Genomic DNA, 24,776 nt, shown 5'->3' with positions numbered 1-24,776 from the left:
TAAAAATTTCTATAAACTATAAAATGCTTGCTGTGCCAATAATTTAGTTCGTCACTGTACATGTAACAAAGCCATTATAATCTGGTCTCCCATTGGAGATGGGATGGGAATTGGATTCAGGTATAAAAAGTTTTTTCAGTATTTAGTTGAGCGTATCATTTAGATATCATTACTATACATGTTAATATTAGATAAATTACATGACTACTTGTCATTCAAATTTGTATTTTTCTCTGTAAATGAGTAGTTTATAAGAATTTAATATGACAAAATTTTATTATTTTTCATCACGAGGGATTCCCAAGTGGAAATTGGACCATTTCGCAGCATCAGGGGTAGTCGAACTCTCCCTGGAATAAACAAATATAAATTGACAGCTATATTTGATTCATTAACATCACTTAATACTAACCGTGATGTGATCTGGCTCATGCCAAAGGTGCCAAATAACCCACCACCACATGGCTCCCCCAACGGCTACTGCTCCAATTCTAGTTGCCTTTGAATGAGGCGGAGGTGCACTACGGTATGACACGCTAGAGTATTCAAATAATAAATGAAATTATGTAAGATTTTCAGAGAAAGAAAACAATTTTAACATTGATAATTAATTCATTAACTTAGACTTACACATGACTTTGTCTTTTGATCACTTTTGTGCTACTATTTAAATAAGTAAGTGCTTTCTCTACCGTGAATACACTTTTAAAAACTTTCAAACTGCCGAACATTTTTGATGCTGTTTTACACCTAACAATATACACACATGAAAGCTGGCTATGTAGGTATGGATTTTTAGAAAATATCGATAAGTGCAAAGTCGAAAAATACAGATTCGATATTGTTTTAGTCCGATGGTTTACAATATCGATAGTATCGACGGCTCCATAGAAAATAGCTCCAACATTCAAAAATTGTCGAATATTCAGAGAATAAAGCAACAATTCATAAAAATAATATTTGTGTTTCAGTTCATCACAAAAAGTCTTATCCTAAAACTAAACAACATAAACTTTGCCTTGAATTCATATACGTATATTTATCTTATATCTAAAAACCAAAAAGTTCTACTTTGATTAACTAGAGTCTTAATATTCACATCCAGGGCATATCAAAACCAGTGAAATCACTAACCAGTAAAAAAAATTAAATAAATGTCTACTTAACAAAAAAAAATTAACGATTTTAATAAATTTTCTATTTGTTTACAAATCGCCCCGTGATAATCTGTCCAGTTATGCTGAACAATCGCTCTGACTCCATGCATGAAGCAGGAATTTTATCGGTATACCGAATTTGTAAGCCGTTTGCCACGATCATACAAAATGCTAGCTTTTTCATAATTATTTCTAAAAAGGGTATGAAAGTGTTGATGCTTATAATGAAAACGTTTTCACAAAGTTTAAATAGAAATATTTGTATCTCATGCGTGTTCGTGCAAACATGTTCAGCAATGGATTCGAGCTTTCATTTATAGAAATATACATATGTCGGACCATAGGCCAAAATAAACCGAAAATTTCTTGATTGTTTTCAAACTGGAAAAATAAAAACAAACGCAATGTTAGGTACTTTCTCTTGTTTTAAATAAACGCCCATTACTATTAAGCTCGATTTAGTTTTCTTCCGCTTGCATATTCACAGTCCAAAATTTGTTTTAAAAAGATGTTCGCGAACATGTTCGTAAAAATTTTCGCATAGCTGGTAGGCCAACTCGACGATCATGCTTGTGTAACAAATTTGCCTGTGGATACTCCCCTAAGCAGAAAATGCCAGGGACCGTAACGATTATAATTTTTATAGCAAAAAATTAAAAAATAATAATTATTTTTTGATAAATAAAAAAAAATTATATTTAATTATTATAAATGATTTTTATGATAAAAATCAAAAATAATAATTACAGAACAATTTTTATATAAAAATCAAATCATAACTCTTATTTTTGATTTTTATTATAAAAGTCAAAAATAAGAGTTATGATTTGATTTTTATTATAAAAATTGAAAATAAAAATTGAATTGAAATATCTTTTGAACTAAAGGAGCTAGATCATAAATTTTTATATATATGTAATCTACGCATTAATACCTTTGATTTGATATATAATATGTATGTAAATATGTACATGTATATGTACATATACATATATGTATATTTAACTATATGCTTAGGCGCTTGTCCAGAGAGAGAGGCAAATAAAGCATAATCGCTGTATATATGCACATTCATATGTTTATATGTATATATATGTATTATTATCACCTTTCCCTGCACACATAGATATAGATTAAGAGCAGAAAATGCCCTTTCCACCGAAACCTGCGTATCAGGCACCTTGGCAAAACGGTACAATCGTGGATAAGTGAACTTTTTGTTCTCATAATAGCTCATAATGTCCACGTTTAAGTCTATTGGCTTTGGGGAACATCCATAAATTGCTGTTATGGCCAATTTGAGTTCGGGTTCGTCATCTTCCTCAGACTCTTCAGAGTTTTAGGATATTTTTACAATATTGAACAATTTTTAGGTTTGGTATTATTGTTTATAAAATGCATTGGCCGATAGATGCCCACTGTGCGTATGTCATTATGCTTTAGTTCAATCTATCTCTTTCACTCTTTTGCGCCTAAAGTAAATTGTTTTAAGTATGGGTGCAGGGAAAGGTGACAATAATACATATGAATATATACATATAAACAAATGTATGTACATATATACAGTGATTATACTCTATTTGCCTCTCTCTCCCCCTCACATTACCTGCTGAATAGGTACGGGTAAGTGCACAGCGCAAGTGCACTGGACAAGCGCCTAAGCATATAGTTAAATATATATGTATATGTACTTATAAATGTACATATTTACATACATATTATATATCAAATGAAAGGTATTAATGCGTAGATCACATATATATAAAAATGTATGATCTAGCTCCTTTAGTTCAAAAGATATTTCAATTCAATTTTTATTTTCAATTTTTATAATAAAAATCAAATCATAACTCTTATTTTTGACTTTTATAATAAAAATCAAAAATAAGAGTTATGATTTGATTTTTATATAAAAATTGTTCTGTAATTATTATTTTTGATTTTTATCATAAAAATCATTTATAATAATCAAAAATTATTTTTTTCCAAAAATTGCAAATAAAAATTTATCCTTTTTTTAAATTTGCCGTAAAAAAATAACCTATGTGCGTTTTTCCCTCTCTTCTTGGGGCTTCCTAAAGGCCTCAATTTTTTTAAATTCATAACTCTTATTTGCGGTCCCTGGAAAATGCATATTTCTGAGCCTAAACTCTTAAATTATTTTAAAATACCACTCACAAAAATGTAAATAATTTTGATAGTACTATCGATACTATTTAATATTTGTTGTAAAACCATTGAATGTTGCAATCATCAATAATTTGACAGCTCTATTGCTTGGTCAGTGGTAGCACTAACCAGAGAGCACATAGACCGGACACGTAGTGTAAAGTGTTTTGCACACTTATTTTCGAGGGTAATCTCCAAGTCAACTTCGTATTTGCTCGGCTCATCACTTTTAGGGGTCGGACTACAAAAATGTGCGAGAGCACAATCATTTCGCTTTATGCGCTCGACCGAGATGGTCGATGGTTGAACAAAAAATCTCTCTACGTTCAATCACTAACCAGAGAACACATAGACCGGACACGTAGTGCAAAGCGTTTTGCACACTTATTTTCGAGCATTGGTTCCCAGACCGTTCGTATTTGCTCGGCTCCTCACTTTTTAGGCTTGTGCTACTAAAATATGGGAACACAAAATCATTTCTCTTCATGCGCTCGACCGAGATGGTTGATTGTTAAACAAAAGATCCCTCTATGCTAAATGTTTCTCTTGCTCTCTCTCTCTCGATGCTCTCTGCTCTCTCAAATGTGTATATGTGTGTATGCATGTGAGCACAAGCAGCAGCTCACGAAAATTGAAATTTCTTCGCAGCAAGAACCCATGCCTCCCTTCTGTGTGAAGAGTATACCGAACTTATCAAACCGTTTGCCAAGCTCGTACAAAATATGTATATGTGTTTTCGATATTACTTGTGGGAAGGGTATGAAAGCGTTGGTGCTCATAGTGAAAATGCTTTCGCGACGAGCGTGCACACACACAGTCTCCGTTACTATGTATATGTATTATGAGCATTTGTGTGCCTGTGTACTTAGCTCTTGCTGCCTGTAGCAATTTCAGAGCTCCGAATTCGCATTTGTTAGATCTTGTGAACTACTCACACATGCATACATACATATGTTTGATTGTGTGTACGCAGGGGCCGCGATGCTCACAAATGATGGGGTGTTCATTGTAGAAGCATTTGACTGCCTTTGCGCCTTTATATGTGTGTGTGTGTATGTTTATGTATGTATGCATGCGACATGAACATTGGCGTGTGCCCACCTCAACTTAAAATTGTGCGAACGATTTTGGGTTTGAATTGAAGAGTAGCTGACTGACTACACTGACAAGTGCACTTGCACTTTTTATACATTTTTTTTACTTGCATGCACCTGTAAATGTATGTACATACAAATATGCAAGGGATCGATAATCGCATCCCATTTTGCCCACTGATCAGATACTACATGTTTTAAAAATACATTCTGATAGACTAACCCACGATCATTTAAATCAGGTGCTTTAATATACCGCGAGTAACTTGGCTGTCCCTATACCACACACATATATATACATACACATGTGCGTGAGTTACTCTTCGGTCACAGTGCCACAAAGTATTGGGATGTGACAAGTGACAAGTGCACTTTAGTCAGTCAGCTACTGAAATATAAGCGCGCCTCTTCAAAACCCAAAATCGTTCGCACCATTTTAAGTTGAAGTAGGCACACGCCAATGCTCATGTCCCATGCTTACACACATGCACATACACACACGCACATATAAAGGCACAAAGGCAGTCAAATGCTTCTACAATGATCACCCCATCATTTGTGAGCATCACATATTTTGTACGAGCTTGGCAAACGGTTTAGAGAGTTCGGTATACTCTTCACACAGAAGGGAAGGCATGGGTTCTTGCTGCGAAGAAATTTCAATTTTCGTGAGCTGGCAGCTCAGAGCTGCTGCTTGTGCTCACATGCATACACACATATACACATATGAGAGAGCAGAGAGCATCGAGAGAGAGAGAGAGAGCAAGAGAAACATTGAGCATAGAGGGATCTTTTGTTCAACATTTGACCATCTCGGTCGAGCGCGTGAAGCGAAATGATTGTGCTTTCGTAATTTTCGCTAAAGTCCCAGAAAAAGCGTGCAAAAAGCTTTCCACTAGTTGTCTAGTCTATGTGTTCTCTGGTTAGTGTTCATTATCGTGAGATCCATTATGTAGCCAATTATTGTGCTTTAAGAAAATTAGCATATCGACAGCTTTTGGCTTTAGACTGCTTCGTTTGTGCGCAGTAATTTCTCCAACCTTGCTGAAAATACGATTAATCGACATCGAGAAAATTCCATCGATCTATCTAACAAAAGAAAGTCTATAGATACTATATTTCCATTGATGGATTTGCAGTAGAGCTGGGAAACCATCGATGGACGGCTCCATCGATGGTTTTACCATCGATGGAAAAAATAATCGATTATATCGATGGTTCCATCGAAAAATTTTTCCTTTTAAGTTTTAAACTTTTTTTGTATAAAAGTCGTACTTTTCATAATAGAAATAAATGTAAATAATGCACTTGTAATTTAATACTTTTCCTTGCACATATTTACAGAATAAGAATAAGGAATATAGACAAATATAGAGTAAATATAATAGTTGAATTCATTAAATTTTCATTTCCAAAACATAACACAAATTCAACATAACGATTTTAAAGATAACTTAAATATAAAAGAGATCCATTTTCTTTCTTATCGACAAATTAAAAAATAAAAATATAACAAATTAATAAAGATATAGTAAATATTCAATATTTACTAAAGTAAAATAATACTAAAATAATTATTAGTCTCATTGTTTTCAGGGAAACAGCCATTCATTTTTGTTCAAAAAAATCAATTGATTGACATATTTTTCTTGTCCATGTTGAAGAGGAACTGCCAATGTTTAACAATGTCCGTATGCTATGCTTGTCAACTATTTATTAAATTTCCAAAAAATAGATCAAGCACGCAAAAAATAAATATTATTTTGTTACAAAAGAAAATTTGTTTGATTTGTTACTCAAAGCGGCGATATATCGATATCGACAAAAGTCCATCGATGTATCATAAAAATTAAAGTCCATCGATAGAATCGATGGTTGCATCGATGGTTTCCCAGCTCTAATTTGCAGCACTAGTCAGTGGTGCTATCAGATTAAATACTTAAATATATCGACGGTAATGCTTTCAAAAAAGGTTATCGCGTAACTCTCATCTTTACTATAAATTGTAGTTTTACTAAAGTCTGGCATGATGAGTTTCCTCGAATGGAAAATTGTAGAACTTTTTGATTTAGTTGCTTTACCGTCCATAGATTTAAATGATAAAAACACAGAAATTGTAACACAGTGCTGCAATATAATAAAATCTGCAAATAGAATACCATCAATCACATTTGTATTGTGTTCCAAAAGAGGAATCGTTTATATTTTTATGGAGAATGAAGTTAAGTCCAGGCAGATAATCTTAAAATGCCCTGACAGCCATCAACCGATCAAATTATGCTGTGTAACAACCACCAATATACTTGCTGTACTTTCGCAAAATGATAATTATGCTTTATGCATTTGTATATATGATTTAAACCAGACGAAAAAGGAGGAACGTCCACCATGTATATCAACCATAAATTTTTCAGCTACAAGTATTGCAACTGCTTTACAGATATCTTTCATTGGGTCCGAAAAATTATTTGCTTTAGGTGTTGGATTTGAAAAAGGTGATATGCTGCTATATTTTGGGAGAATCAATCGGGATCTGTCCTTGAATATGCGTAGACACACTATTGCCTCAAGCCTCATTAATGGAATTCGATTCGCGATTCGTGATCACCAAAATGAAATCAATGCATGCAATGTGTTTGTTACAAGTGTCAATGCAATATATTGTATACAATTAAATGATAAAAATATAATCGATTCGAAAATGGTTCTTGACAGCAATCAAAATATGCCTAATCAATGTTGCACTTTATCTCAACCAGCTGGTTCAGATTCATTTCTAGTTGTTGGTCGTGATGACGCCATCTACTGTTTTAGACGCGATTGTCGGGGACCATGTTATGCATTTGAAGGACAAAAGCAATTCCTTTCATGGATTGAGAATTATGTTCTTGTTGTAGTTAAAACTAATGTTGGATCAGCCATCACAGTCGTTGATATTAATAACAAGTTAATTTTATTACACAAGCGAATAACCACTGTGCTTGACTGTGTGAGTTCCAATAAGTTCTATTATTTTATAACCAAAGATGAAAATTCCAAGAATTTATGTAAATTTAATGTCTATGAGTTGAAAGAGTATCCGACAAATATTAAAGTTAAAACTCTTATTGCAAAGTGTATGCATAATAACGCACTAACGATGTTGAAAAAAGAGGAAGGTGAGCATAAATATTATAATATGGCATATTTACGTTTAAAATACGGTAATAATTTACTGCTCAAAGGATTCTATGCTAGAGCAGTTACTGAATATGCTCAAACCATCGGAATTTTGAAACCTTACCAAATTATTTCAAAACTATTAAGTTCAAGACACAATGATAATTTAATACAGTATGTAAATAAATTATTAGAAAGTAAAGTCACTTCTATTGATCATCAAAAATTACTTGAAATATGCTCTGATCGCCAAAGCCTACGTTCGAGGATTGGAAAATTATGGATTATTAGAAATGATACTACCCACATTACTGATTTTAAACAGATATCAGATAGAAGTATCAATTTATTAGATGTTAATTTTACAAGGAATAATTTTCAAGGAGTCGATTTTCATAATGCTGACGAAGATGATATTTTTAAATTTTTCCTCGAATATGGACGTGAAGTTTTATCGGTTGATTCCACTATTGTTTTAAATACTTTGAAATCTTTGGTAAAAAGCCATAAAATTAAAAATATACTTCGTTTTTTAATGATATTTCCAGATTATTCAGAACTTAACGTAAATTTATTATCGTACTATATAGAAATCTATTCACCTGGCGATGAAAAATTACTCTATTATTTGTTTATCCTTTATTTGGGTTTATGGCAAAAAAATAAAATCTTATCCGAGGATATAACAAATTTGGTAAAAAAAATGCCCATTAAATTTGAGAAGATATTAACACTTTCAAAGACCTATTTATTTACCATTGGAATTGAAAATCTAAAAACTAGTGAGGAATCTGAAAATATATCTGAAGATGATAAAAGCTTTCTTCAATGCTTAGATCAACATATAAAGAAGAATCCAAATCTTGCATCATTGTTGACAGTCGGTCCGCGGGCATTGCTCACGATACTTCAAAAACTGTGCGGTGGATCTGAAATAAAAATAAAAGATTGTAAACCGTTTTTAAATGAAAAATTCATGAAAAACATTATGAATAAAAAATGTGAGCTTGTCTCCATAAGAGATCTTAACTACGAAATAGCAACCAATAGCTCGCTCGAATCGCTTTATAAATTTAATCCAATAGAATTTCGTAACAAGTATTGCGATGTCTGCCGGCAATCGTTGCATATGCCATCGATTTATTACCTTTGTCAGCATTCATTCCATAAAGATTGTGTACGCACTAATTATAACACAAAAAACTACGATGATGTCGAATGTGGGTTGTGTTGTACTGATTTAGAATACATTAAATCAGATGATGAACAACTTGATTTATTCACTAAGTCCTGTGATATAATGAAGGGCGCTTCAAATATTTTCGCAACTGGAATTAATGGCTTATTAACCTCGGATGAGTGTTATAAAAAATGTGCTAGCGTCTCTCATAATCGAAATAAATCGAAATTTTCAAATATTCCATTTGATGCTAATTATGATTCTAACTACAATCGTTTTTAAATTAAAAAAAAAAAAAAATATATATATATATATATATATATGTATATATACACTATGTATTAAATAGTATTAATAAATATGAAATAAAACTGAAATTTGAACGTTTAATTTAATTTATGAGTTGCTTAGCATATACATATGTATGTATGTATGTATGTACATTTATAGAATAAACCAATGAAAACGTCATGACATTCATTGGTATCGGCGTATAACAATTATAATTATTTGAAATAAGTAGAGTTTTAGGACGTGATGCAGAAGAAATAAGGGCCACGGCAAATCGGATCTGAAGATATAGAGACTTCCAAAAAATATTCTATATACATATGTATGTATCTATATTATTCTAAAGACCTGATATTTGCTTTATACATATACTCGGGTTTACCTACCATGACCAAAAACAATGGCGAATATATGGAAGCTTGAACAGTTGAGTTACTACCTCCTCTATCGATAACAAAAAAATAATTGGCATATCAAAAAATACCCTGTTATTTTCACATTTTTTGAGTGTAAGTATTAAAATTTGTATAGCCTGAACCCATTGACAAATGGGGAAATGGTGAGCTAGAGACTTGAAATTTTTTAGACAATTTTTTGTTGAATTGCTTGCTCGTTAGAACATAGTTACTTCGACAGCACAAGGAGGATGAGGATCGAGTTGGAATGATAGGCCTGAATGAAGAATATCATTCATGCTCTCATTGAAACCGACCCTCACTTTTGTAGTGGTGATGCCGGGAACTCGGGATAGAAGAGTTGTCGGAATCTCAAGTTTCGTCTCACCCGGAACGGAGACTTGAGTTGTGAACGAGGAGACCGGTGAAGTTCGTGAAAGTGGACCAGTCAGTACCCAACCGAAAACAGTCTGTAGACCTAGAAGAGATCCAAAGATATTCGGATGGTAACCTCCCTGAATAATAGTCGGAAGGATATCCGCACCTAGAAGGACATCAATTTCTGAACTCTTGTAAAACTCGGGATCAGCTAGCTGAATATTGAAGGGAGTTTACCGGCAAGTTTTGGAAGGACGAGAGCAGAAGCTTCGATTCGTAGTCTTGGCTTCGAAGGAGAACCAATGTCAAAGCTGCATAGCTTTTTTGCATGAGCTGTAACTGCTTGATTCAAGCTGGAAACTTGAGTCTGCACGGATTTGAAGGGCAACTTGATTTTGCGGAATAGTTGCTCAGAAATGAAAGTTGCTTCGGATCCTGTCGACTAAAGCACGGACGGGATAGATTGCTCCGGAATGGCATATGTTGATCACCGCCGTGCCGAGGAGGACACCGGACGTTAGACATAACTTGCGTACGAATTGGGGCTATAGTTGTTGCGGATGCAGCAGCAGTCCGAGGAGTATTGTCCCTATGGGGTAGGGTGTTATGTCGACCATTACACTTGAAACAGTTGTGCGTACTGGTACACTCTCGTAACTGGTGACCCTTAGCGAACCAGTTCAGGCAAAGATTCTTTGCTTTGATGTATGCCTCTCGTTCATGGATAGACAGCTGGAGAAACCGAGGGAAAAATCGAATTGGATGGTTCTGTTCTGAACACAGATCGCACAGATTCATTTGCGTTGTGAAGGAGTTGACTAGTTTGGGAGGGGCAGAGCTCGCGCATCTCGGAACTGAGATTGGAACTGTTGGTGCAGAACGATCACCTTCCATAGCCTCGAGAGCAAGAGCACGCTCGCTAAGAAAGTGACTAACGTCCTGCCAGGCTGGAATTTCTGTTTTTTTGTGTCAGTGAATGTTCCCAGATATCGAGTGTGATCTGGCAATTTGGATGTGCACACGAACTCAAGGAGACAGTCCCAATTTTCTGTAGAGATTTGAGCATGCTCGATTGCAGTGACGCACCTATGAATGGTGTCATGCAAGTCTCTGAGAGCCGAGTCTAATTCCTTGGTGACTTTGGAGAGGTTGAACAGGATTTTAGGCTGTCTGTTGACTAACAGCCGCTTATTCTCGAACCGATCACACAAGCGGATGCAAAGCCGTCGTTTGTGAGAGGATACTCTGCGACTAAGGCATTTGCATCGCCTGCTGTCTTTGAATTGAGGTGGAATAACTTTTCCACCGGAGTCAAGCGCGGATTCTGAATATAAATCGCAGTAAAAAGGCCGCGGAATGTTGGCCAGCGCAAGTAGTCGCCGTGTCAACGGGTGGAAGGCGACAGCCTCCAGACGAGGCGAAAGTAGCGGACATAGGAGCGGGCGGTGTACTCGATGCTGGAAGTGCGTCGATTTGCACCCCCAGGTGCGTCGTACATCGCTAATACACAGTGTAGCAGTTGTCGAATTTGGCTTCATGGCTTCAACTTCGCCACTGCTCGCCCCTTGGTTCAACGCTCTGGCACAGAACTTATATTGCTGCTCAGCATCATCCCACAAGTCCCTGACCCGCTCTCGGCGGATCTCGAAGGTCCGGAGCTGAGCCGCCTGGGTGGCGTCAGAGTCCCCGGGACCGTCAATGCGGGCTTCGAACTTAATAAGCCTATGCGCAGCCGCGATGAACTCGGACAGAGACATATTTAATGGATTTGCGGGCTTCGGACTGGACCGGGTTACGACCGGACTGCGCTTGGAAGTGCTGGTGGTCTGTGGTTTCCCGGACGGAATGGGAGATGCGGAGGCACTGCGTTTAATCAAACGCGAAGCGGGTACCTTAAGTTGCGCTCGACCCGAACGATCAGACTTGGAAGCTAACTAGAAGTTAGCTGGCGGAAATTTCTGATACAGAGGTAGAAAGTCACTCAAAGAACAGAGTCATGCAGTTGACAAAAACAAGGAAGTTGTCAACTGAACTTTGTAGAACAAATTGAAAAAGAAAATGTCTTGTTAAGCAAATAAACGAAAAATGGAAAAATTTAATAAATTTAATTAGGATAAATTAAACAAATAAATTATTAAGCTGGGGAGATTTCCCTTTAACAATAAAAGAAAAAAACAAGACTAAAAATCTATTTTCTATTTATTTTGCAATAGTTTTTAAATTACGATGAATTCTGATCGTGCAAAACTATCCTCACGAAATTTTGGCGGCCGGTGATAATTATTGGAAAAGTTATTGATACTAGTTACGATCTCAGCTGTTTGGACACAAAGCAAAAGAACCAATTTAGCAATTTAAGTTTATTATTTAGTAAAAGTGCCGTGCATATGTATGTGGAACTTTTTATTGTAAATTTATATGTTACTTGTGTTGCTGGGCTGTTTAGAAGTACGCGAGTGAAAATCAAATAAATCCAAGGCTGCTCATATGTGCATACATGTATGTATATACTATATATATATGTATATATGTACTACTTTACGCAAATATGGGGTACTTATCTCGACGGCCGATGGAATGCTGATGTGTCTGTGGAGGTGGATGATATCCGGCTCGAAGGACTGAATGTTGGAGTGGTGGCGTCGCCGATAAGTAAAATGACCGGGTTGTAATATCCTCGTCTTTATTTCTTAGATTAATGCTGTGTTGCACGTATAGCGTTAGTAAAGATATATGTATCGTCAATACCAGGAGAGGCAAGTGACTGTCGAGGGGCAAACCAGTAGGAAAACTGGGTTATGTTATTAACACAGTGCTGTTAATAACATAACGTGTGTTGCGGAGGAGCAATTCTTGTTAATGGGATCTGACATTAACAGTATTCATCCCATTTTTTTTCCTGAATGCGAAAATATGTATTTTTTGTATATTTTACTGCGAAGCGTTTTCGCCTAATGATCCTAGTGGAACCAAACTCGAATTATTTATCTGGTAACTGTAAACTAATTTTTTATGAATTGTTGGGGACATCGGATACCATGGATAGCTGCGCATATACATTTATTTATTTATTTATTTTTTAAAGCTATTGACAAAAACGAGAGTCAATTTAAGTTAAAACAAGTAAGAAGACTCTAGTCGAGACTGCTCGACTAGGAGATACCCTGAGCCCTCCAGTCTGATACTCCAATCACTCTGCACCTTTTTTAGGCACACATACATACACACGCACGCATTAGAACGCGCTCTGCTAACTGCGTAAGCAGCGACTGCGCTTGCTGCGCTGCAGTGCGGGCAATATCAAACGAATTTATTTGTTGAATAATATAATATCTAGACGTCCAATCTTGATGAAACTTTCAGAACATGATCATAATGTACATTCCAAAGCACAAGTCTCTACTACTTGAAATACGCCTTTTACAAAGGTGAGGGTGAGGGGTCGAATTTAGGGGTGGGGGGTAAACTTTAACAAAAACCGAAATTATATAAAATACACATGCACCTACATTTAAAATTTGGAAGCTCTAGCTCTAAAGGTGTAGGCGCTATAATTAAATAACTAGCTTTCGATAAGGGTTTTAATAATAAAATATCGAGAGTAGTTATCGATTTTTAGTGGTAAACTTGACATGCGCGTGACACTAACCAGAGAACACATAGACCGGACACGTAGTGCAAAGCGTTTTGCACACTTATTTTCAAGCATTGGTTCCCAGACCGTTCGTATTTGCTCGGCTCCTCACTTTTTAGGCTTGTGCTACTAAAATATGGGAACACAAAATCATTTCTCTTCATGCGCTCGACCGAGATGGTCGATTGTTAAACAAAAGATCCCTCTATGCTAAATGTTTCCCTTGCTCTCTCTCTCTCTCGATGCTCTCTGCTCTCTCAAATGTGTATATGTGTGTATGCATGTGAGCACAAGCAGCAGCTCTGAGCTGCCAGCTCACGAAAATCGAAATTTCTTCGCAGCAAGAACCCATGCCTTCCCTTCGGTGTGAAGAGTATACCGAACTTATCAAACCGTTTGCCAAGCTCGTGCAAAATATGTATATGTGTTTTCGATTTTATTTGTGGAAAGGGTATGAAAGCGTTGGTGCTCATAGTGAAAATGCTTTCGCGACGAGCCTGCACGCACACACTCTCCCTTGCTACATGTACTATGAGCATTTGTATGCCTGTGTGCGAAGCTCTTGCTGCTTGTAGCAATTTTAAATCCCAGCATTTGCATGTATGTATGTATGTATGTATGTATGTATATACATTTGATTGTGTGTGTATGAATGGGATCTGAATCGAACAATTATGGGATATCACTTGTAGAAGCATTTGTATGCCTATGTGCTTTTACATGTGCGTGTGTGTATGTGCCTGTGTGTATGCATGGGACGTGAACATTGGTGTGCATGTGTGTATGCATGGGACGAGAACATTGGCTGCCTACCTCAACTAAGAATTGTCTGAATGATTTTGGGTTCGAATTGAAGAGGCGCGCTTATAACTAAAGTGACAAGTGCATATGCCAATTCTTTGTGGCACTGTGACCGTCGAATAACTCATACTGTATGTGTATGTGTGTAGTATAGTTACTCGCGCTTATATTTAAGCACCTGGATTTAATTTTAATGATCGTGGGTTGGCTATCAGAAGGAATTAAAAAAAAAGTTTAGTACCTTATTTAGCTTAGTATACAAATGGGATGCGATTTTCGATCCTTTCATACAGTTACATACATATACAGGTACATGCCAATAAAAAAAAAACTTCTAAAAAGAATTGGCATATGCACTTGTCACTTTAGTTATAAGCGCGCCTCTTCAATTCGAACCCAAAATCATTCAGACAATTCTTAGTTGCTACTAGCAGCAAGAGCTTCGCACACAGGCATACAAATGCTCATAGTACATGTAGCAAGGGAGAGTGTGTGCGTGCAGGCTCGTCGCGAAAGCATTTTCACTATGAGCACCAACGCTTTCATACCCTTTCCACAAATAAAATCGAAAACACATATACATATTTTGCACGAGCTTGGCAAACGGTTTGATAAGTTCGGTATACTCTTCACACAGAAGGGAAGGCATGGGTTCTTGCTGCGAAGAAATTTCAATTTTCGTGAGCTGGCAGCTCAGAGCTGCTGCTTGTGCTCACATGCATACACACATATACACATTTGAGAGAGCAGAGAGCATCGAGAGAGAGAGAGAGCAAGGGAAACATTTAGCATAGAGGGATCTTTTGTTTAACAATCGACCATCTCGGTCGAGCGCATGAAGAGAAATGATTTTGTGTTCCCATATTTTAGTAGCACAAGCCTAAAAAGTGAGGAGCCGAGCAAATACGAACGGTCTGGGAACCAATGCTTGAAAATAAGTGTGCAAAACGCCTTGCACTACGTGTCCGGTCTTGTGTTCTCTGGTTAGTGCGCGTGATATACACGGACCTAGGAAAAAAATTGCATGTCTCTAGCTCTTTCTGAGATCGACGCGTTCTTACATACTTTTAACAAAACCAAAAGCCTAAACAAAGTACAGGATATAATATCAATAGTAACGCTGACCCGATGGGGGTATTTTATTTGCCTGTCCGGCCAGCTATGCCCACGTCTCACAGCAAAATATGGTCAGTGGTACTAATGAAGCTATAAAAAGAAATCGTTAGTAAGAAAACTTAGAAAAAAATATTAAATGTAGATTTATTAACTATATCTAACATGATGAATAATAAATAATTCTTAAAAAAAAAAAAACAAAACTAATTAAAAAAACAAAAACAAAAATACAATAATAAAAAAGAAAAAATTAAATAAACAAGATTTAGTATAGAAAAAGAAAAAGGAAGGTATTAAAGGAAATTGCAAGAAAAGTTAATACAAAAACAAGTAAGAAAGCTCTAGTCGAGACTGCTCGACTACTAGATCCCCTGAACCCTACAAGAAACTGATATTTCAATAATAATTATCACATACACACACACAGAGGAGTTCGAGTTGCGTTTTCGTGGAGTGCGGTCGATGTTGCTTGTTCCGAGTTTTTCCCTGCGAAGACGGAAATATCTGAAGAAAACGTGTATGCTGTGGGCGCAACGTACCCAGCGACCTCGAAAGCTACCAAAGACTTACTGCGCGGCGGTTCGTGGAATACCCCGCTGGTAGAATCCAGTGGTTCAAGAGAGGGGGGCAAAAGCGTCATTGTTTTGGCGTCAGGGCTTTTCTCTTTCCTTTTCATTTTCCAAGCGCGAAAAGTTTTGTCACTAGGCGTCGCACTTGCGCAATTAATAAAAATCAGGTGCATTCACTCTAACAGCTGTTATTAGTGCTGGAAATTGCAGCGGACAATCAGCTGCTCACAAACTTTGCTTAGTCTTAGCAAAGACAGCAACCTAACACCTGGAGCGAAGACGCAGTTACTAAAAGTAGTGCATACTTTCGGGCTCTCTCTGTAGTTAAGCTGAGTTTAAGATACTGCGGTTACTGAGGCTTCACGTCGTTGTAGTCGGAGCAAAAAATGGATGCCAGGATGGAGGACGAGCTGCAAGCTTTCGCGCGCCGTTCCTCGTTGCAGCGATCACCGCAGCAACAACAGAGAACGCTGCCGCAGGCGTCGACCTTTGGTCAGTCCAAAGTGGCTGAGTGCTAGGCAGCCAACTCACTAAAAGGAGCGTTAGCCCAAAGAGGGGTTACGTTGGAGGGCTTGACTGCCTTATTTGGGGGTCAGCGGCATATTAATGCCCTAATGACAGGGGAGCCGGCTAGGCTGGTCAATCTCCAAAAGACGGCTGAAAAGCAACCGACCGGTTAAAAACTGCAAGGTGCAGACTATGCCGCTCCAGAAAGTAGTGGAGAGAGCGAGCACTAGTGCGATCTCAGGTAGCAATACGCTGGACAGTCGTTAAAGGACGCAAGCCCATCCAAAAACGACCCAGAAGTGACGCAATCGCGATTTCCGGCGTGGGTGGTTGCAGCTATGCGGACATGCTTCGTGTAGTCAAGACCGACCCGAATCTAAAGCATCTGAGCGGCGACGTTCAAGGCATTAGGAAGACAGCTAAGGGGGACCTTTTGTAGCAACTGAGCAGAAAGCTGGAGCATAGTGCTGAGGCCTTTCACGAAGCTGTAGGCAAGGCCTTGGGTGACCGAGTTGTAGTTAAAACACTTACCGAATCGGCTCAAATTGAGATTCGTGACCTAGATGAGTTAGCGAGCAAAGATGAGATCTTGGAGTCAATTAGGGCGGAGTTGAAGGATAGCTCACTCCCCATTGAGGCTATCGAGTCGCTTCGACCGGCTTTTGGTGGTCAGCAAAGAGCTACAGTTGCTCTTCCAATTGGAAAAGCCAAAACTCTGCTCGAGCTGTCCAAAATTAGAATAGGATGGGTTGTATGCCGTATCCGCGCCGTGGATCAGCCTAAACGCTGTTTCAAGTGCCTTGATTACGGTCTCATGGCTCACAATGCAAAAGCATGTACCAAGCCACCAAAATGTACCCTCTGCATCCGAAAGGTGACGGACCACTCAGCAGCAAGTGCCCATCCTATCACGAGGTTGCTCGTAATAAGAAATGTTAAGGTTCCTCCAGCTTAACTTAAATCATTGTATTGCTGCCCAAGATCTTCTAGAGCAGACCATAAGGGAAAAATGTATAGACGTAGCATTTCTCAGTGAGCCTCACCACTGTAAAACCAGCTGCCCTAAGGCATCTCTACTCTCTAATCTCTACTCTCTGCTCTGTCAAATATGTGTATACATACATGTATGCACATATGAGCGTCTCCCCACCCAGCATTTTTGAGTTTAACAGAGCATAAGCCAGTCTTAAAAGATTTGCACGACGATTGCAATTATTCATATTTACGCTCATTTTCTGATCATAAAAGACTGTTCTGTCGGGAGATAAAAGTACCCTAGCCGCGACTCTTCTTGATATACATATTATCTTAAGCAGCCATATCACTGGATAACTGCTTAGAAATCTTTTTCAGTTTTAAAAACTGAGCCCTTGCAGCGCTGCACATTTTAGAAAAATTGATCTGTCTTTTTAAACAAATCGGAGAAGACCAGCGTACACCCCCACTACCAATTTTTACCGTGGACATAATCTTGTCGTAATCACGACCAGTGAGACCTGCACATTTAATATTCATCATATTATCACACAACCAGCAATTGACAAATTGCGCTTGTGCAGAGTCCACTGCCTGCCTGAACGTACAAGATTTTTTGCAACAGCTCATATTGGCAATTGGGATTACAGTAGAAATTAAAGAAAAGCAGCAGAAATAAAAACAAATAGAGTAAAATATGCTGACAGAGCGAGTCTAACAACAATCAGCCGTTGAAGAGCAGAACGAAAGATTATGTTGAGAGAGATAGTCAACAACAAAACAGCCGTTACAGAGCGTAACGAAAGAAACACAGAGAGTTATTTGCACAGCACGACGACCGAAATTGAGAGAGCAATTAAGCTCACACTCACACTAACTAACGTGTAAAGAGTAAAGACAGGGAGCAAAGTGCAAACTAAATGTAAATAAGACGCTGCACCAAACTTCAACAAGATTAAAAAGCAATTTTAAAAGAAACACAGCAAACCACGGATCAAACCTTGAAATGGAATATTTAAACAAACCGACCGCAGTTGTGTGAACAATTTAATAAAAATTATTAATTAAAAAATCAGGCAAATTTGAGGAGCAGAAAACGAAAACGACCGTACACTCTCACTGAGAACTCTCTCTGTTGACTTTTTATTTGAAAACCACTATATCTTCAGGTATATAGATATATAATATAACGGGGCCTGTTCGGCTCAGGAGCGGCGTCTCTTTTCCTGCTCGTTCCCATAAAAACGGTAAAGTGGCGTGATCTGGGTGACACTACTTTCCCACTAAATTGCGTGGCAGCCTCCCATTGGCCGAAGTACCGTTGCTGCCCTGCGAGTGAAAGTGTCCACTACTATCACCCGGCACGAACGGCACCTCGGCTAACGTTACTCGATGATCGTCATGCGTGCGAGCCAAGGAGGCCGACTATAGTTGGACCTTGACCTACAGTATTCGCGTCGTTGTGTGGAGCAACATGTATATGCACGTATATGCATATAAACACACATCAACTACGCGCGTTCATGTACGTTAATACGTGCATAGAAATATTGCTCCTCACAATATATATAGATATATATATATATATATATATATATATACTATATATACTATATATATATACTATAGTATAGTATATATATATACTATATATATAGTATATAGGTATATAATTCTACTCATTTCACTATCGTGAATGAGCTATGGCGGATATATCTCCGACCATTGGGGGCGTGGAAAGTCGAATAAAACTATCTCCCAAAGTTGTAAATCTAGAATGCTGAAATTTTGCACATGAGCTAATGCTTCGATTCTTTAAAGATGGGTGGAAAAATTATATATCTACGCCTACTAGGGGCGTGGCAAAGCGGGCCTGACGGTATAGTGACTTTTTAAATTCTGCTCTATTTGAACACTATTATGGCGGATATATGACCGCCGCTTAAAAGTTGATATCTCCTAGATCTAGATCTAGAATCTTCAAATTTCGATAGTTGAATTACTAGTAACCTCCTCTATCGATGACCCAAAAATATCGGTTTCGCTGCTTTCGAAAGCATATCAAATACCCTGTAACATATTCACATTACGTTACCGTATATGCTCAAATATCGCAGTTAGCTTATACCGGTAGCTCGTTATAAGAAGGTATGTTTGCCCAGTAGGGGCGTGGCGAATCGGTAAAAACTTAATTGTCTACAGTATTAGAGCTAAGCTTAGATACTGAATTGCTGATGGGATGTGAATGTGTATTTTAGGTCGGTAATGCCTGAGTTTTTTGTTTTTTTATATGGTTTATTATAAAATTTTAATGCTACAACGCAAAATGAACGATATATATCATTATTACAAATCTTAACTATAGCGAGCCAAAAAGAAAGTCAAATAATATATTTATATTCCTACTGACATATATCCTTTGCAGCTGTACTAGCTTTTTGTGCTCTGGAAGAAATGGCAACACTGTAAATAATGCGCGCGCAAATACTACGTTTATTGAGGGAGTCTCAACCACATGCAACGACAATAAAATACCCTTTATAATATATTATTTCATTAAGCTTCATATATGTTATATATGTATATGTATGTATATGAATACAATAAAAAATAAAAATTATATATTTAATATAAGAGTTAATTTAAAATATATATTACATCTAATCATAACAATTGTTTTACCAATCAAAGGTGGTGTACTCAATATATATACAAATATTATTTATACTTTTAATAAGTATATCATTAGTGTGCAATAATTGAGTAAAAGTTTTTAGTTTACCATGAATTTTAAAATGTCCATTACACAAAGTGTCTTAAAACCAACTATTCCTTACGCCTTTTTTAAAGGGTAGAGAAACATTTCGGGAAAAGAACTGTACAAAGTATCGTTAGTTCTTATCACAGCGGAAAACTTGTCCTGCAAAAATTATTCCTTAGTCGAGTTTTATTTCTCAAATAAGTAATATATAAATAAAAGTGCAAGATTTATTTTAATCTACGTTAAAAATCTTTTTAAATCAAGTAAGTTAAACATTATGAAAATTTGTATTTATTTCACTATGGATAAAAACAACAGATAAATGTAGATGGACGGATGTTTGATTTTTATTCTTAAAAAAATGTAATATTACCCAATTGTATTATCATCTTCAGTCAGAGATATTAAATATATGTATGTAAATACATGATTGTCTTTCTAAAAAGTGCGCAGAATCGATAATGATATCATGCACTTACTTCCATACATATGTATGTATGTATGTATATAATTTTCTCAAAATATAAAACTAATATTCTTTTCTTATGTTTTAATGTTTTACATAATATTAAGATTAACGGTGTTGTATAAATATGTACGTGCATATATACATAACAGAAACCTAAATATTGTACAAGAAATATACCAACAGCAAAGCGCATACACGTATGCTATGTTTTTCCCAATCCTATTACGCGTCTAGCTATGTATGTACATATGTATATATGTAGGTACATATGTATGCATGTTAGGTTCTCTGTCTGTTCATCTTTGTATTAGTGTATCTTAGAGAATATGCATGGACATACAGACATTCCCGTATTCATAAAACTTTTAGACTATAATCAAACATGGATATGTATGGATATGCCAATGCACAAGTATCTAGTATTTCAAATACGCCTTTTACAATGCTATGGGTTGTATTTAAGGTTGGGTGCTACAGTTTAAGAAAAATCGAAATTGTATAAAATGCATTTAATTATATGTACATACATATGAATGTATATTAAAAAATACTTTGAGGGGTCTAAGACGCCTCCTTCTACCTGTTATATAAATTTCAACAAAACCATTATACTCTGATTTCCCATTTTCAATGGGTTCAGGGTATAACAAGTAGGAAAGCTCTAGTCGATACTGCTCGACTACGAGATCCCCTGAACCCTACAAGCAACTGATATTTCAATAATAGTTAGCACACACACACGCACACTCACACAAACACACGCATAAAAACAAATACACGCACACACATACACATACAAATAAACACACACATACCCACACACACGCATATACAGGCGTTTGCGCTTTGGTTTCGCTGCAGTGTTGGCAATATTAGGAGAACTTATTTGTTGAATAATTTAATTTCTAGACGTACGATCGTAATGAAACTTTCAGAACGTAATCATAATGTTGAAATGTATGTTTATACCGAAGCACGTCTCTAGTATTTGATATACGACTTTTACATAGATGATGGTGAGGGGGTGGATTTAGGGGTGGGGGGTAAATTTTAACAAAAACCGAAATTGTATAAAATACGTCTTAATATACATTTTAAATTTAGAGACTCTAGCTTGAAAGATGTAGGAGATATAATTATTTAAGTGATTTTCGATAAGGTTTTTTATTGATAAAAAGATATGGGAATGAGTTGTCATTTTTTAGTGATAAACTCGATATGCGCGTGATATATACGGACATTAAAAAAAAAAAGTTGAAGTTTCTAGCTCTTATATCTTCTGAAATCGACTCGTTCAAACCAAACTATCGCGCCAAACTATCGATGGCACTATCGTCACTATCGATGGTCGGGCACTATCGAGCGACTGAACTATCGATGGTTCAATGTCTCGATAGTATCGTCAAAGGCGCGGAATAAATAATTATAATTTTTCTTAATTTTATTTCATGGCTTGCAAATGATAGTTGATCGTTTTATCGAATATGCTCTGCTTCATAACATAACATAAAAAGCGGCTCTCTTTCTTTTGGTCAAGCGCTTCCCATTGACTCATTGGTGTCACGATCTCAAATAAGTGTCGCGTAAAGAGTAATACGATTTTCGCTTACACAAAGACTTTCAGCAAAAGACAGTTTGACTAAAAAACATACATACATATATAACGCAACAATTGCGCGTGATTACCCATACATACGTAAAAGACAATGCTTGACTTGAGCGAAACGAAAACTGAAATAACTGTCTCGCTCAGAGCTAAACCATACGCGACAAAAACAATTTTAAGTTCCTAGGCTGCTTCAAAAAATCTAAAATTCCCATATTTGGACAAGAAGTTATACAAATATTTCTTTAAATCGATCGCATTTTTTCCAAGCTTAATTTTTTTTTTATCGAAAAAGTCTTGGAATTCACAGTTCGTATTTGTGTCATTTGAGAGTTCATAATTTTCAGCCATCAAAATAGAATTTTTTTCATCAGGCAAAAAACTCAGTTCTCTAAATGGAGGGTTTAAAAATAACCCAACCAAATGCTCTGAAGTTGGCTGAAACCGTATTTCCAAAGAACTTTAAAGTTTTTTGATTTAATTGTTGGCATCAAATATTTATTCTTTACATTGTTTTTTAAGCTTTTCATACCATGATGCATATATGAGAATTGGTTCTTTCTCAGACGATAATTGATCGGAACAATCCTTAAACGGTTTCAAAAACGTAAATAGATTTTCTATTAAAGAAAATTCAATATTAGCTATACGATTTAAATCATTTTTTGCTAAAAGTAACATATTGATTTGTTGCTGTACCTCACAAACGCACTTTTTTTTTTCTTGCTTTAGAGATTTGCTTAATTTGTCATTAAGTTCGATATGCTTAAAATATTTTATAAGATTTTTTGAATTGTCTATCAAAAAGTTTAGTTTATCAACAGGATTCTTTTTCGGGTAAAACGGGTTGAGCGGCGTAACACGCAACCGCCCGCACCCAACCCGAAACTCAATTTTCCAGCCTATACCCACGGGTACCCAACAAAAACCCAGTCTATGCATTTTCCGATTTGCCACGCCCCTAGTGGGCGCATCGGTAAAATTTTAACACTATAAATCAGAGATATACACGAGTATAGGTTCCAAATTTCAAGTCTCTAGTTTCAATAGCGCCGAAATAGACTCTATTCCTACGGACAGACGGACAGACGTTGCAAAAAATCAATGTACTCATTACACATTCGTGAATGAGTATAATAAGCGAAAATTGTAAAAAATCGGACAGAAACGCTGATGGTTTTTGCTTAGATTTAATAGTTTTTTTTTTCATCCGATTTGTGACAGTTATTATTTTTATCGTATGCTTTGATATTGCCAATCATACTTATTACATACATCTATTTGCTTAATCGTACACATTTCTTCAATGAATGAATACAATTTGAATATAATATGCACTGTCCATTTCGTATATACATATATTGCACAGCATTTAATAAACTTATTAGTGTATCACGACAATTTTTATACCCTGAACCCATTCAAAATGGGAAATCAGGGTATAATGGTTTTGTTAAAATGTATGTAACAGGCAGAAGGAGGCGTGGCAGACCCCACAAAGTGTATATATTCTTGATCAGCACGACGAGCTGAGTCGATTTGGACCTGTCCGTCTGTCTGTCTGTCCGTCCGTCTGTCCGTATGTATGAACGCGTCGATCTCAGAAGATATAAGGGCTAGAGACTTCAACTCTTTTTTTAAATGTCCGTATATATCGCGCGCATATCGATAACTCATTCCGATATTTTTTATCGATAAAAACCTTATCGAAAGCTTTTTAAAAAATGTATCTCCTACATCATTATAGCTAGAGTGTCCAAATTTTAAATATATATTAAGACGTATTTTATACAATTTCGGTTTTTGTTAAAATTTACCCCCCCCCCCCCCCCCCCCCGCCCCTATATCCACCCCCTCACCCTCATATCTGTAGAAGTCGTATATCAAATACTAGAGACTTGTGCTTCGGTATACACATATGTACATTTATACATCATGATTACGTTCTGAAAGTTTCATTACGATCGTACGTCTAGAAATTAAATTATTCAACAAATAAGTTCTCATAATATCGCCAACACTGCAACGCAACCCAAGCGCAATCGCCTGTATATGTGAGTGTGTGTGTGCGTGCGTGTGTTTGTTTGTATGCGTGTGTGTATGTGCGTGTGTATGTGCGAATTACTATTGAAATATCAGTTGCTCGAAGGGTTCAGGGGATCTCGTAGTCGAGCAGTCTCGACCAGAGCTTTCTTACTTGTTTCGGTTAAAAATGAGTATAAAATAATTTTAATTATATACACATAATTATAGTATATTTTTGGATACACACAGATAAACATACATAAACATGACTCGTTATAATAATAATGTACAGGCGACAAGAGTTGCGCACACAGGCCACAAACGCTCATTCATGTAGTAGTATGCGGATCAATATTTACATACCCTTCCCACAAATAGATACATAGCAAAACGCTAACATTGTGGTGGCAAACGGAGTGTGACAAACGCTTTTAAGATTTATGCATGTATACTCTTCAGTCAAAAGGAAAAACGTGGGAGCTGTACTTTA

General features: G+C 36.6%; 3 protein-coding genes and 1 long non-coding RNA gene across 5 annotated transcripts in view; 3 read left to right on the top strand and 1 right to left on the bottom strand.

Moving 5' to 3' along the window:
- The window catches only part of LOC149092497 (uncharacterized), a 171,868-nt gene that overhangs the window by 28,527 nt on the left and 118,565 nt on the right, over positions 1 to 24,776 (top strand). The window lies entirely within an intron of this gene.
- Positions 206 to 804, bottom strand: LOC108658300 (NADH dehydrogenase [ubiquinone] 1 beta subcomplex subunit 2, mitochondrial). Its single transcript, XM_018110957.3, is given in 4 exon segments — positions 206 to 334; positions 336 to 350; positions 413 to 536; positions 631 to 804. Coding segments are annotated over 4 exon segments (297 nt in total). The 5' UTR covers positions 732 to 804; the 3' UTR covers positions 206 to 277.
- On the top strand, positions 6,372 to 9,056 carry Vps11 (vacuolar protein sorting 11). Its single transcript, XM_018111999.3, has one exon. It carries the CDS (start codon positions 6,447 to 6,449, stop codon positions 9,039 to 9,041), a length of 2,595 nt encoding a protein of 864 aa, XP_017967488.3. The 5' UTR covers positions 6,372 to 6,446; the 3' UTR covers positions 9,042 to 9,056.
- Positions 20,269 to 24,776, top strand: part of Snap25 (Synaptosomal-associated protein 25kDa) — a 95,697-nt gene continuing 91,189 nt past the window's right edge. The window contains exon 1 of one of the 2 annotated variants that reach the window (XM_089261335.1): positions 20,269 to 20,449. The gene's annotated coding sequence lies outside the window, so the exon portion shown is untranslated. The remainder of the gene's footprint in view (positions 20,450 to 24,776) is intronic. The other variant, XM_089261333.1, reaches the window with a different exon arrangement.

Source organism: Drosophila navojoa, chromosome 2 (assembly GCF_054131105.1).
Source record: "Drosophila navojoa isolate 15081-1374.11 chromosome 2, UAZ_NAV_1.0, whole genome shotgun sequence".
Taxonomy (NCBI): domain Eukaryota; kingdom Metazoa; phylum Arthropoda; class Insecta; order Diptera; family Drosophilidae; genus Drosophila; species Drosophila navojoa.
Note: the sequence above shows the minus strand (reverse complement) of the source record. Positions and strands in the feature narration are given on the sequence as shown.

Coding starts and splice junctions, on each gene's coding strand:
- Vps11 (XM_018111999.3), top strand. CDS start 6,447: ATGATGAGTTTCCTCGAATGGAAAATTGTAGAACTTTTTGATTTAGTT.